The 14,224-nt window shown below is 45.1% G+C and overlaps 1 protein-coding gene across 1 annotated transcript in view; it reads left to right on the top strand.

Moving 5' to 3' along the window:
* Positions 1 to 10,511, top strand: part of ifi30b (IFI30 lysosomal thiol reductase b) — an 11,454-nt gene extending 943 nt beyond the window's left edge. The window contains exons 2-7 of the mRNA XM_072438264.1: positions 426 to 614; positions 2,635 to 2,703; positions 3,083 to 3,172; positions 3,564 to 3,716; positions 10,172 to 10,240; positions 10,389 to 10,511. Of these exons, the coding sequence (XP_072294365.1) occupies positions 426 to 614; positions 2,635 to 2,703; positions 3,083 to 3,172; positions 3,564 to 3,716; positions 10,172 to 10,240; positions 10,389 to 10,448 (630 nt within the window). The 3' untranslated portion in view covers positions 10,449 to 10,511. The remainder of the gene's footprint in view (positions 1 to 425; positions 615 to 2,634; positions 2,704 to 3,082; positions 3,173 to 3,563; positions 3,717 to 10,171; positions 10,241 to 10,388) is intronic.
* The last annotated feature ends 3,713 nt before the right edge of the window (positions 10,512 to 14,224 follow it).

The following is a 14,224-nucleotide window of genomic DNA, read 5'->3' on the forward strand; positions in this document are numbered from 1 at the left end:
AACTACTAATAGATTTGATTTTTGTGAGAAATAACAAAATATTTTACCAACAACTTTGCAAAATTGCCATCCAGAACTGAACCAGAACTAAACTAGGACGAGACTAGAACCAAACCAGGTCCAAAATAGTGCTAACCCAGAATGAAACTATTAAACAAGATCTTAATTAATTTTATTTGGAAGATGGATAATGGGCCAAATTAAATCACTTGGAGGGCCAGATTTGGCCCCTGGGCCTGAAGTTGATCTAACATTTTCTAAAACACTTAAATCAAACAGTTAAATCATCACTAGGCCCTCTTGTCCCCTCCCTCCTGTACCCTCTCTCGAGCGCCCTCTCTCTCGAGCGCCCTCTCTCTTGTTCCCTCTCTCGAGCGTCCTCTCTTGAGTGTCCTCTCTTGAGCGCCCCCTGTGGCCTGTTGCAGGTGTTGAAGCAGTGCATGGAGCTGCGAGCGGTCTCTCTTCCTCAGAATGCTGCTCCGGTCTCACTCTCCGTCTTCTACCAGAGTCTGTGTCCGGCCTGGAGAAGTTTCCTGTCCCAACAGCTCTTCCCGACCTGGGCCATGCTGCAGGACATCTTGAGCGTGCACCTGGTGCCCTACAGCGCCACCAAGGTACACACCCACATCACCTGGTGCCCTACAGCGCCACCAAGGTACACACCCACATCACCTGGTGCCCTACAGCGCCACCAAGGTACAAACCCACATCACCTGGTGCCCTACAGCGCCACCAAGGTACACACCCACATCACCTGGTGCCCTACAGCGCCACCAAGGTACAAACCCACATCACGTCACTGAGTGTTTATTCAACTGGGTTCAAAATGCACACAATAAATCTGGGGTTTTATCGATCTGTTTGTGTCTGTTTAGGTCAAAGATGCATGTTTCCTTAAGCATCATTAATTTTCCACATGGACTTTTATTATTATTATATTTTATTTGGTGTTTTTTCATTTATTAAAATATGTACAATAAAAACAAGAAATAGAAGTATATAATGATGTTAATAATAAATATAGCCGCAAGCGGCAATGATCAGCCCTCGCTATGTCGCCGCAAGAGGATAGGGGCGCTAACAAACCCCAATTTTATTTTTATTACACCTACTGCTGAATCCGTGACGCTGTCGGTAAGGGAAAAGTTTGCGGCTCCGCCACACAAAGTCCATGGCTCTTAGAATAAAAAATTTGGCCCACTCCTGAAGATGAGTCTCACCAAATTTCAGGTGAATAGGGCAAAGCCCTTGGAGGAGTTTGTAAAAGTATAAAGTGTAAACATGTTCACATTTCAGAGATTTGGCAATTTTCCAATTGGAATAACATGGGAGGTTTCTGTCATCGCTACGCCGTAACAAATATGACATGGGTCTCATCGACTTTTTTGATTGGGATGCCAAAATGGAATTTTGTGCCAAATTTCGAAAAAATTAACATTTTACTATCCATATAACATTTTGTTTCACTCTGAAGGAGGCGCTGTCGCACCAAATTAATTTATTTCACTTCAAGTAGGTTTAGGGCAAAGGGTTTCATAACTGATTCTAATTTGACGCAATTTGGCAATTTGCAAACGACAGCAAATTAAAATGTTGGGAAATTTCTGAAATTTCAGCTACAGTTTGCGGCTTTGCCGCACAGAGACTGTGACAGATATCAAAGTAATTTAAATAACTTTTGTTGTTTTGCAATTTTTCTTAATTTTTAGAAAAAGGAGAGAAACCAGAATGTAGAGAGGCACGGTTTTTAGAGGTGTGCAATTTTTTGGGACTTTTTGTCAATGTTCACTGGTGAAATCTAAGGGGGTTGGTCCTGAGAAGAAGAAAGAAGAATATTCTAATGCAAAAACAATGTGCCCTATACATTTTCGGAAAGCGCTTGCAGTTTCCTACCTCATGGTGTGGGTCCCTGGTCACTGACGGGTACTTTCGTTGATGTGAGCGGGTTCCTCTTTACAGTAATAATGTTACATTTTTGCATTACATGCTTATACGCACGGAATATGCAAGATATGGGGAACGTATTTGTGAGCTACTTTACAACGATAATGTTCCATTTTCCTACTACTAATTAGTATGCACGGGGCGTGCATGAGTGGAGGAGTGCGTTAGTGAGTGTTTGGAAGCGGTTGAGCTCTTTGCACTCAATTTTGTGCGCACTTTCACAGCCGTGCTTCACACGGCCTTACAGAACTAATAGGCCTCTCGCCAGCTTGTGGTGTTCGGGCCTAATAATAAATATAATTTTTTTTAAAATAATGACAAAAAATGTCAATTTCCAAATAATAGTCCAAATGTCATTTTTCCACATTTTTCTGATGTTTGACTTTTAAACATTATAATCTTGATTGGGGTGAATGTGGCAACTAATAAAGTCTGTCTCAATAATTACTATATCAATAAGTTAAATTAAATACAACCATGTACCATATATTTTGTAGCTCAATATTTAACACTTTTTGTAACATTTTTGGACAATACGATTTGAGAAGAAAACGTTCTTAAGTGTTCTTAATTATAACATTACACTCGTCGTCTCCACAGCAACGGAGATCCAAGAGTGTGAAACAAACAAACAAACAAACAAACAAACACAGCTCCACACGTTCAGTCACATTATCTGTGCTGGTGTAGGAGCTGCCGTCCGAGGCGTTTGTCCCGTGTCAGCGCGAGGAACCGGAATGCAGCGTGAACATGATCCAGGTCAGAGGATTAAAGCCTTCTCCTGTCACATTTCTGAGCAGTTAAAGCCTTCTTCTGTCACATTTCTGAGCAGTTAAAGCCTTCTTCTGACACATTTCTGAGCAGTTAAAGCCTTCTTCTGTCACATTTCTGAGCAGTGAAAGCCTTCTTCTGTCACATTTCCATTTCTGAAGCAGTTAAAGCCTTCTTCTGACACATTTCTGAGCAGTTAAAGCCTTCTTCTGTCACATTTCCATTTCTGAAGCAGTTAAAGCCTTCTTCTGTCACATTTCCATTTCTGAAGCAGTTAAAGCCTTCTTCTGTCACATTTCTGAAGCAGTTAAAGCCTTCTTCTGTCACATTTCTGAAGCAGTTAAAGCCTTCTTCTGTCACATTTCAGGCGTGTGTTGTGGAGCTCACCGGGGTATCTGGCTTAGAGATCATCAGTTGCATGGAGTCGGCTGCAGACGTGCTCAGCGCCGCTCGACCTGTGAGTTAATTACACATTTCATTTTTGTATTTGTGAAAAAGTCTTCTTTTTATTATTATTTTCATTATTTTTCTATTTTTTTCAGTTTTCAAATAAAATAAAATAAATATATAATTAATGTGAAAATAAATATATAATTAAATATCACACAAACACACAAAAAACAAACTTAAGGCAAATTCAAATAAAAATGATTGTCAAATTTGGTCAAAATTTACTCAGAATCATATTTTTTCCATTTGTCTGATGTCTGTTCCTATGCGTGGTCCAACAGCATTTCCTTCATCTTCTTTTTAAAAATACAGCTTTCTTTTCTTCTAATAAGACGTGGTGTATATATATATATTTCTCTTCATATCGTATTATATATATATTTCCGTGTCTGTTCCAGTGTCTGCGTCTCTTGGCCCCGGCGCTGCCCTGGGCCTCGCTTCAGTCCTGTGTGAACGGCTCACGAGGCCCTCTGCTGGTGAACAGGAGCAGTGCTGCAGCTCGAGCGCTCAGCCCCGCCCCGGCCCACCTGCCATGGGTCACCTTCGACGGGGTAATCAGACATGTGATCACAGATGGGTCAAGGAGAGGGGAGTAACAGACCTCAGGACAAAAGAGTGTGTCCTGCAGCGTCACAGTCTGCCTCCAGGGGGAGCAGTGAAGATCAGAGCTTTAGGGCTCATCCAGAAGTGCTCGAGTCACACGGTCCTTAAAGGCGCAATGGACGATTTGAGAACTCAGGCGGAAGTGCGCATGCCACTCCCCCGTGCGGACTGATGCAACACACACGTGTGTTTGTTTATTAGCGCGACGGATCACATCGTATCTCTCGTCTCACGTAGATTTCCGTCTATTTCTGCGTCAGCTCAAACAGTCTTTCTCCGTCTTCATTTTGTCCCGTACACTGAGGGAACTATATTATGATAGATCAATGCGCTTAGACACGCGGAACCGTGCTGCTCTCGGGGGACGATCCGCACGCGGCTGCAGGTGAGCGATAGGTGCGTTTTATGATTGATACGTGGCAGGACTAATCGGCAGTCCACGCCACGAGGAAATAAGACTCAGATTTGGGCCAAAAAAATCGTCCATTCCTTTAAAGACTGAAACACAGTTAAAAGTGAAGACACATTTATCTTTAAAGATCCCATATTATGCTATTTTCCCGTTTCGTAGTCTACCCTAAGGGCATATATGATAATAAGTGTTGTGCAACACCCATGGGGGGCATGTTACAGGCACAGAGTACTTCCTGGAGGAGGGGCTGAAACAGCGTGCTGCTGCACTCACCAGTGTGACTCATCCTGGTGATGACTCATCCTGGTGAGTAGCCCCCGTCCGTCTGCTCATCCAAGGAGAGAGACTGTTCTCTAGCTAAAGAAGCAGAAATCAAAACCCACTTTGGGCACATATAAAAGGAAGGTTAAAAGCTCTGAAAAGTCAGTTCTATTGCATTCCTCCTGACCGCCGGAGGACGGTGATTAGCACCTGGATATCTACATGTGCGCAGCACACAGGTCGAGATTAATAAGATAAGATAAGATAAGATATTCCTTTATTGTCCCACATGGGGAAATTTCATTGGTGCAACGCAGGTAGATACAGAGGTAGATACAGAAGAACAGATCACTTATAGGAAGTCTGAAAAACACTTTCAGTAGAAGATCTCCTATAAATAAATAAAAACTCCCATAGACAAATAAATAAATAAATACATAAATACCATTGCATGTGATCACGACAGTAATTGCACATGAATATGTGTCACGACAGCACATAGATTGCACATGAATTTCACAGTAATTGCACATGAATTGCACATTAATACCAACAAAGTCACGTGGTGGACGTGACATGGGTGACGTCAGAACCAGCCCTTATATATACCTGACGCACCCAGCGCTCTTTTCTTTCTACATTTCTCGCATCAGCGATAGGTCGAAGTTCCTTCTTGGAATATTGCTTTGGATTTTCAGCCCGTTCTCGCTTGGAGCCTCACATATTGGAGCTGCGCGTTGCGTCCTCCGGAGGCTGCGAGAGGGTATCACATTTGTTGACTGTTATCATCACCTGCAGTGAGTATTTTTTGTCGTTTTCTGTCTGAATATTGATAAGCTGTGTGTTGACACCGACTATTACTGGCTGGTTAGCCCTCATATGCTTGGCGGCCAGCTTTTCTCAGCTAATTATCCGACAGTCTGCGGACTTTGATACATTAGCGCATCTATTCAGAGCCTGCTAGGCTAGTACACCAGTGCCTCGTGAGTGTTTTTCGCTCCTGCGGCACCGCCATTTCGTGAGTGTTTTTTTTGTTTTTTTGTTTTTTTTTACTTTTAAAGCCGCGTGTGAGCTCGTGATAACCTGCGCCCCGTGAGTGACTCCGCTCCTGTGGCTTGACCGTTTATTAGCTTGTCTTGTTGCTAGCTATACTTCGGTTGTATTGTATTTTTTACACCTGCGTGACCCGGTGCCTCGTGAGCGTTTTTTCGCTCCAACGGCACCGTGGTTACTGAATATTCTCAATCTCAACCGGTGTTCAGTGAGTGCTCTCCGCTCCTGTGACAAGTCTGGGACTCGTGAGTGTTTCTCCCGCTCACTAGTCCGTTGCTACTGCCTCAGTTTGTGGCGACGGTAGCCTGTGCGTGTTCACCCGCGCCTTCTAATTAAGCGCGGTACATGAGCCAGTGACTTGTGAGTGTTATTCGCTCCGGAAAGCTCACAACATGATGTCATCCCTGTTGCATAGTTGCAACAGTTGCTTGGCTCCTCTAAGCCCAGAAGATGGCCATGCCCTATGTCCACATTGTCTGGGGATTGGACATCTGAAACAGGCTCTCACAGAAGATGCCTGTTTCAATTGTATCTCTATTCCACTGGCAGACAGGACCGCTAGAGTGGCAGCGGTTGAGAGTACTATGCCCAAACTGACTCTTGCCTCTAGTCCTGTTATGGACCATAAACGCCGCAAGCGTCCCCGCATGGAGGCCCCTGAGGCCAGGAGAAGTCATCCTGATCAGGCGTTGTCTGCCAAAGTGGACACTTCTTCTGGCTTCGGAATTTGCTCAGATTGAGTCTTTGCTCCTCAGTCTAAAACCTAGTGGTCCTCCCACTGTGCCTAGCCCCATTCTGGATGACGAGGAAGACCAGACAGACTCCAGTGCTGATCACCCTCAGGAGGACGCTATATCCATTGCTGCTTCAGATACTTTGTTCAGAGCAGATGGTGCAGATTTTCTGGGGGATCGGGTAGAAGGCTGTTACTCTCCTAACACCTCTGTTGTGAGCTCCCGCTCCTCAGACCTGGAGCCCTTGGAGACAGAGCCTCCCCCCTGTCAGAGTCTTGCAGGGGTACATTTCGCACTTTACCTGTTGTGCCAGGTCAGGTGTTTGGACTCGTTGCCCAGCAGACACTTTGGTGAACTGCATCGTGGCCCCAGACCCCAGCCCAGAGGTGCCAGCTCTTTTCGCCCAGCGGCAAGAGTCTCAACCTTATCAGGATCTGGACGTGTTTTTGATGGCCACGGTCAGGCCAGTCGATCCTCTCTCCAGCCCACGTTTCGGCCACCAAGGGGCAGGGCCCCAAGAAATGACCGTCAGGTTCGCCGGGACCGCCCCCCCAGGCCACAACAGTAGAGTTTGACACTCTACATCTGGCCCCCAGCAGTTTTTCCGAAAGCCGTCGCGGTCGTTGGGAGGCCTTAGTTACAGACCTGTGGGTGATTTCAACCCTGTTCGAGGGCTACAAAATTCAGTTCAGACGGTGTCCCCCAAAGTTCGAGGGGGTAAAAAGAACCGTTGTTTCCGACCCAGTGAGGTCCATGGCCCTCCGACAGGAGATTCAGGTACTTTTGCGGAAAGGTGCCATAGAAGTTGTTCAGAGTTCAGAACAGTTAAAGGGGTTCTATTGAATTTATTTTCTAGTTCCAAAAAAGGATGGAAGTTTTCGTCCGATTCTCGATCTTAGGCGCCTAAATCATTATGTAAAGGTGCTACGTTTTCACATGCTCCGTACCACGGATGTCCTGCAGTCGGTCAGGGAAGGGGATTGGTTCACAAGTGTCGACTTAAAAGACGCTTATTTCCATGTACCTGTGGCACCACACCACAGACCGTTTCTTTGCTTTCGAAGATCAAGCGTACCAGTTCAGAGTGCTCCCCTTCGGTCTCTCTCTGGCGCCCCGTACATTCACCAGGTGTGTGGCGGCAGTTCTTGCGCCCCTTGAAGCCCGCGGAATGAGAATTCTGCCGTACTTGGACGACTGGCTTGTGTGTGCTCAGAGTCGGAAACAAGCACTCGGAGACACTTCCATTCTACTGGACCATGTGTCACAATTGGGGCTTTCAGTGAACGTTGCGAAGAGCTCATTGATTCCCAGCCAAAAGGTAATCTTCATTGGCATTGCCATTGAATCTGTGATCATGAAGGCTTTTCCGTCCCCTCAAAGAGTGACAGATGTGCTCAATCTCGTTTCTCGTGTTCAGAGGAATCAGAGAGTGTCATTCGGTCTGCTTCTTCAGTTGATGGGCAAGCTTACGTCAGTGTCAACATTGATACCTCTGGGGCTTCTGTACTTGCGCCCCTTACAGATTTGGCTCAACAATCTGGGCCTATATCCACAGCTGCACCAGCACAGATCTGTGCAGCTCTCCACTTTGTGTCTTCGGCATCTCCGGCCTTGGGGAAACAGGGAGTTCCTTTGCAGTGGCGTTCCTCTGGGCTCTCTCCCGTGTCGTCGAGAGGTAGTAGTCACAGACGCCTCACTTACAGGCTGGGGGGCTGTCTGGAACCACAGGATGGTCAGAGGTGTTTGGAATCCTCAAGAGAGGCTCCAACACATAAACGTGCTGGAACTGCGAGCTGTTCGCGTGGCACTCATGTTCTTCCTTCCTGCCCTCAGGGGGAGACATGTTCTTGTTCGGACAGACAACACGTCAACAGTTTACCACATAAATCATCAAGGGGGCACAGGATCTGTTCACTCACTAGTGGAGGCACGGAAGCTCCACCTGTGGGCGCTGCCCCATTTGCAGAGTGTCAGGGCAGTTCATCTGCCAGGCGTGCAGAATTGCACTGCAGATTTTCTCTCGCGGCAGAAACCACAACCGGGAGAGTGGAGGTTGAACCCGATGGTGGTGCAGGAAATCTGGGGGATGTACAGCATGGCAGAGGTAGATCTATTTGCCTCGAGCGCGACACCACATTCTCAACTGTGGTTTTCCCTCTCAGAACCAGACAGTCCACTGGGGCAAGATGCACTGGCACACCAGTGGCCGGAATGCCTCCTGTATGCATTCCCTCGCTTTCCACTCCTGTTGCTAACGCTACACAGGATAGCCAGGGGCAATCACAGAGTGTTATTAGTTGCTCCGTATTGGCCAGGGAGGATATGGTTTCCCGTGCTTCTCCATCTTCTCAATGGGAAACCGTGGCCTCTCCCTCAGAGGAAGGATCTCCTGTCACAGCTGGGAGGGAGCATATGGCATCCTCACCCAGAGCGCCTTCACCGGTAGCTGTGGCCATTGAAGGGCCGGACTCTGTGTTGACTTCTAGTGACCAGGCAGTTATCCAAACAATTCTGAACGCTCGTGCACTGCTCTGTCCCGTACTACTAAACTACCTTCAGACGTTATTCGATAAAAATCTTTCGGTTTCGACTTTTAAGGTTTATGTTGCGGCCATTTCAGCCCGCCATTCCTTGATTGATGGTCGTTCAGTGGGGTCGCATTCCTTAGTATGCCGGTTTTTAAAGGGTGCCCTTCGCCTGCGGCCTCCAAGGCTTACCCGCGTGCCTTCTTGGGATCTTCCATTAGTCCTAGAAGGATTGTGTTCCCCACCGTTTGAGCCATTGGATGGGGCTCAGCTGAGATGGGTGTCAGTGAAGGCAGCGTTTCTGCTTGCAATCTCCTCTGCAAAGCGTATTGGGGAGCTCCATGCTTTGTCAATCGCTGACAATTGCATTTGCTGGAATTCGGATATGTCTGGTGTTACCTTGTGGCCTAACCCATCTTTTTTACCAAAGAGAGTCTCTGCTTTTCACGTTAATCAGCCACTTTCGCTGGCTGTTTATGCTCCAGAGTCTGAACTTGGGGACTCTGATGTTAGTCCTTTGTGTCCTGTCCGTATGCTGCGGTATTATATTAATGTGACTGCTGGGCTTCGCAAGACGGATGCCCTGTTTGTTTGTTATGGGGGTCGCAAAAAAGGCTCTGCTGTCTCCAAACAGAGGCTTTCACATTGGGTTGTGGACGCCACCCTTCAGACGTATCGATCTAGGGCTCTTCAGCCTCCCAAAGTTACTTGCCATTCTACCAGAGGAGTGTCCACCTCTTGGGCTGCGCTGAAGGGTGTCCCACTGAATGACATCTGTGCTGCAGCTACGTGGGCTTCCTCCTGTACCTTCGCCCGCTTCTACAGAGTGAATGTGGCGGCTCCTCATCCAGTGGCTCCAGTGGTGTTGTCCGCTTCTGCAATCGGCAACTAATCCTGGTAAGAGCAGACTCTTCGTGACCTTGTTGGTATGAGTCATCCAGGTGCTAAGCACCGTCCTCTGGCGGTCAGGAGGAATGAAATAGAACGAGAGTAAAATGTAACTAAGGTTCTATGAATTCCGGATGACCGCCAGTTTCCTGTCACTTAAGAGTTTTTGCGAGTGCATTTCGAAAGAAAAGAGCGCTGACTTTGTTGGTATTTATCTCGACCTGTGTGCTGCGCACATGTAGATATCCAGGTGCTAAGCACCGTCCTCTGGCGGTCATCCGGAATTCATAGAACCTTAGTTACAGACGTAACTCTCGTTTTGTATGATATGGGACCTTTAATCTCTAATCATTTATAGAACATAAAGAAGAACACGCCATCACAGTCTCGACTAAACGTTCAAACTTCACTTTGATCTTTTTGTGGCGGATCTCAGAATGAGTCGTTTTGCTAAAAGGGTTTCTTAGTTATTTTATAACACTGTGTTTGTCTCTGTTTGTTTGTGTGTTTGTTCGTGTGTTTGCGCGCAGGAGTTCTCTGAGGAGCACCAGGACAGAGCCATGTCGTCGCTCTTCACTCTGGTCTGCGAGCTTTATCAGGTGTGTGCAGTGTGTATGTCTGTGTGTGTTTTTGTACATGTGTGTGTGTCTTTCTGGGTGTATGTGTTTGTGTGTGTGTGTCTGTGTGCGTGGTGTGATTGTGCTGATGAGACTTATCTGTTCAAATGTAACAGTCTGTGTGTTTTAGGGGATAAAGCCGCCGGCGTGCACTGGCATCCGTGTTCACCTGGACAGAGGATACTGCTGACCCTCACAAACTGACCCTTGCAAACTGACCTTACAGACTGACCCTCATCCATACATAACTCTCTTTCGTATCTTCTCAAACACGTGACACATAAACACAACCTTCCTCTTTTTAAATGTAAAGCAGTTGAAAATCCTCAGCTTTTCCTCTTGTTGCACGTGTTTATTGTTATAATAAAAGACACAAAAAGACACGCTCGTTTCTGAATAATTTATTGTCCTTATCCACTTCGAACACCCTGAAGTTTTTTGGCGTCAGACGAGGAAACACACAAGGGGACGTTTGATTCTACGGCTTCAGGGGTTTGTCCAAAGGAAAATGATGCACACAAAAAAAAGACAACGTTTGGCAAAGACGAGCAAGAAAACTCCTTGTACTTTGTCTTCTACAGCTGAGATGAAGTACTATAAAGATGAGAAAAATCTGACTGAAACTTCTGTTGTCGTTTCACATAAATATAAGAAACAAATGTATTACAAGTTTTTCATCGTTTCATGTTTTCAGACAGAAATAAGGCATTTTATGTGTAAAAACTGCAGAAATGTCACATATTTGGGACATTTAAATGTGAAAAATGGACAGAGCAGGTTTAAATGATTAAAAATATTAGACAATAAAACATTTAAAGAGGGTTTTTTGAATGAATTATTTAGTTTTTGATTAAACTAGATGTGACTGAATTTTTTTTGGGGGATTTAAAAGTAATAAATCAGATTCAGAATCTTAAATGAAGTAAATCGGACACTTGTGCTATTTCCCTGTGAAAGCCTGTTTAAGACCATGTAGTAGTGTCTCGCCTTAATTTGCTGACACTTTTACGATGATCCGATGGAACAAGCCGTTTGGTTCTATTTCAAGCGCATAAACAGCTTAATTAAGTGAGAAAATAATCAAGTTTTTCTTATTTTGAGCACAAAACGTGACGCTTGTTTCAACGGCGAAAAGATAACTACTCAACTATTCAAGCACGTATTCCCATCTCGTCTTATTTGTGATTGCGTTTCTTTCCAGAGAGCTCACATCGCAGCTGTACGTCCGACAGAAGGGACACATTCACTCGTCCCAGCGACACATTCACTCGTCCCAGCGACACATTCACCCGTCTCTGCGACACATTCACTCGTCCCAGCGACACATTCACTCGTCCCAGCGACACATTCACCCGTCTCTGCGACACATTCACTCGTCTTGGCGACACATTCACCCGTCTCTGCGACACATTCACTCGTCCCAGCGACACATTCACCCGTCTCTGCGACACATTCACTCGTCTTGGCGACACATTCACCCGTCTTTGCGACACATTCACTCGTCACGGCGACACATTCACTTGTCACGGCGACACATTCACCCGTCTCTGCGACACATTCACTCGTCTTGGTGCGGCGACTAAACGTTTGATCGTGACATTAAAGGTGCCATAACATGCTTTTTTTCACGTTTCGTAGTCTATCCTAAGTGTATAATTGATAATAATAAGGGTTGTGCAACACCCTTAACATAATAGTTAAGAAATATCACCCATACCTTGGACCCCCTCACCAACCCGGAAATGCAAACGGCTTGGTTTGATATTCGCCCCCACCCTTGCGAAGAGCGATCTGGCTCCCCCGCCCAACCCGTGACGAGGGGGGATGGTGACGCGTGCTTGCCCTTATGACGCGGTCTTGGTCTCCGTCAGTTTGGAGATTCGAGGAAAGGAGATAGTCTGTACTATAGCTAAACACTGCGGGAATCAATCAAAAAAACACTCTGGGGACATATATGAAGCACAAATGTAAGAAGGTTAAAAGCTCTGAAAAGTTGATTTTGCATGTTATGGGACCTTTAACAGATCGAAACAGGAACAGCTGCGACTTCAGTAGTTTAGATTGGTTCCGATTAAAACAGTCTTTGCAGCTCTTGAACAGGCCACAGTTTAGTTGGTCAGAAGGTGGCACTGTTCTGGAGGGACAGACATTCTGCGCCGTAACTCTTCAGAAGAATTCAACCTTCTGGGACATTCCTGGCTGATTTAAATACAGTATTTCTTGTATCAAAACATTGACACACTTCAACATGAGACAATGACATCAAGAATAAATAAAATGTTTTTCGTTGGCAGATAAACCAATTTAAAACCACGATGGAAACTGTTTCAACTGTTTCGACCTCCATCTTTCCTTCTTTTTAGACACTTTAAAATAGTTTATCATCGGAAAGTTCAACAAAAACTTTTGGATTCTGGTGATTTTGATTTTTTATCAAAAAAATAACAATTTTGAATTCCCAGAGGGTGAAATGTCAGTTAGTTTTCCCTTTTCCACGACAAAATATGGAAAAATACAAATGTTTAGCCTCACAAAAAGTATAATTCATGGAAAAGTGTCTAATATATCTGTAAATAGAATGAAAAACTACATTCCTGTGAGTGTTTGTCCAGTAAAAAATGAAAACCAGAATTTGGCCTTCATCAAAAATGTTAAATGTTTCTCAATTTAAATAAACAAATGCAGTAAAATGTGTCTGTGGCTTTCACTTTGACCAAACCACTGGGATTTTTCCTATTTTGTGACATTCTGAGGTCAATCCCAGTTTGTCCACTGAAACCTCTGTTCAACAATTTAGAACTTTTTCTTTTGGAATTTTTGATCTGAAACACAACCTCCCCTCAGTCCACAACAGCCTCATCAAACCTCATCCGAACTCAAACAGTCCGAGGTTAATGAGGCACAGCTGTGAGGAAGAGGGTCCTTCGTAGACCTTAACAGTAAAAGTATCAGATTTATAAACAAGGACAGGCAATCTTCAGTTATAACTCCTCCCCTTTGGGCTCAGGACCAATCAGAGCTCAGTATAACTTTCAGATGGAAGTCGAAACGTCTCGATTTCAAAAACAGAGTCCAGATGAAAGCTTTTCTTCTTTTGACCCTGCTGGTCAAGTGAAGAATTATATTTAAAACCCAAAAGGGTAAAATCAAAAGGGAGTTTAGAATTCAGAGTCTGAGCTGTGATTGGATGAATGTTGTATGGGACGTCCCGCTCCTCAAACATCTACAGTGGTGTCACGTTCTGCTCTGACCGTGTCCGAAGTCCGCGAGATACAATCACGTACAGAGTGTCGGAGCTGTGGACGGGTTTGGCACTAGGGGGCGCCGCACTCCAACCAGGGTATGAGGAGCAGCACATCTGCAGAGGGGCGTTTAGGGGCCCATGAACCCTTTAAAATGTCGTACTCTGGAGATGAAGTGAAGTAAACCATAACGTGTTAAATATTTAACATCACATCGAAACACAAAGGACAGTTTTTCTAGCAAATAATAAGCCACCATTTTGAAATTCCAAGCTGAAATGTCAGATGTTCTACTACAAACGACAGAAACAAATACAGTTTTCAAGCATCAAAACTGTAAAATATCTACAGATAAAATGAAAAACTATCATGAGCTCAACATTTCTGTGAGTCCGTGAGTCGTTGTAATCCAACGTTAGGGGTGTTTGTGGGTGCTTTTACTTTGAAAAAAAAAAAACTTGGATTTTTCATCTTTTGTGATTTTCTGATGTTAATCCCAGTTTTCCATTAAACTCACATCACGTTCCACTTCACTTTTGTTATGTACGATGTTTTCATATGTTTAAAGGGTTCATGTGCTCTCCTGAACGCTCCTAAATGGCCCTGGACGCTCCTGAACGCTTCTAAACGCTCCTAGGCGGTCCTGAACGCTTTAAATGTGACAAACATGAGCGTGAACTCCCCTCTGCACTGCACTCTCGTCACGACTCTGCGGTGGAACATT

Source organism: Eucyclogobius newberryi, unplaced genomic scaffold (assembly GCF_026437365.1).
Source record: "Eucyclogobius newberryi isolate DKJ021-1_F unplaced genomic scaffold, fEucNew1.0.hap1 SCAF_9, whole genome shotgun sequence".
Taxonomy (NCBI): Eukaryota; Metazoa; Chordata; class Actinopteri; order Gobiiformes; family Gobiidae; genus Eucyclogobius; species Eucyclogobius newberryi.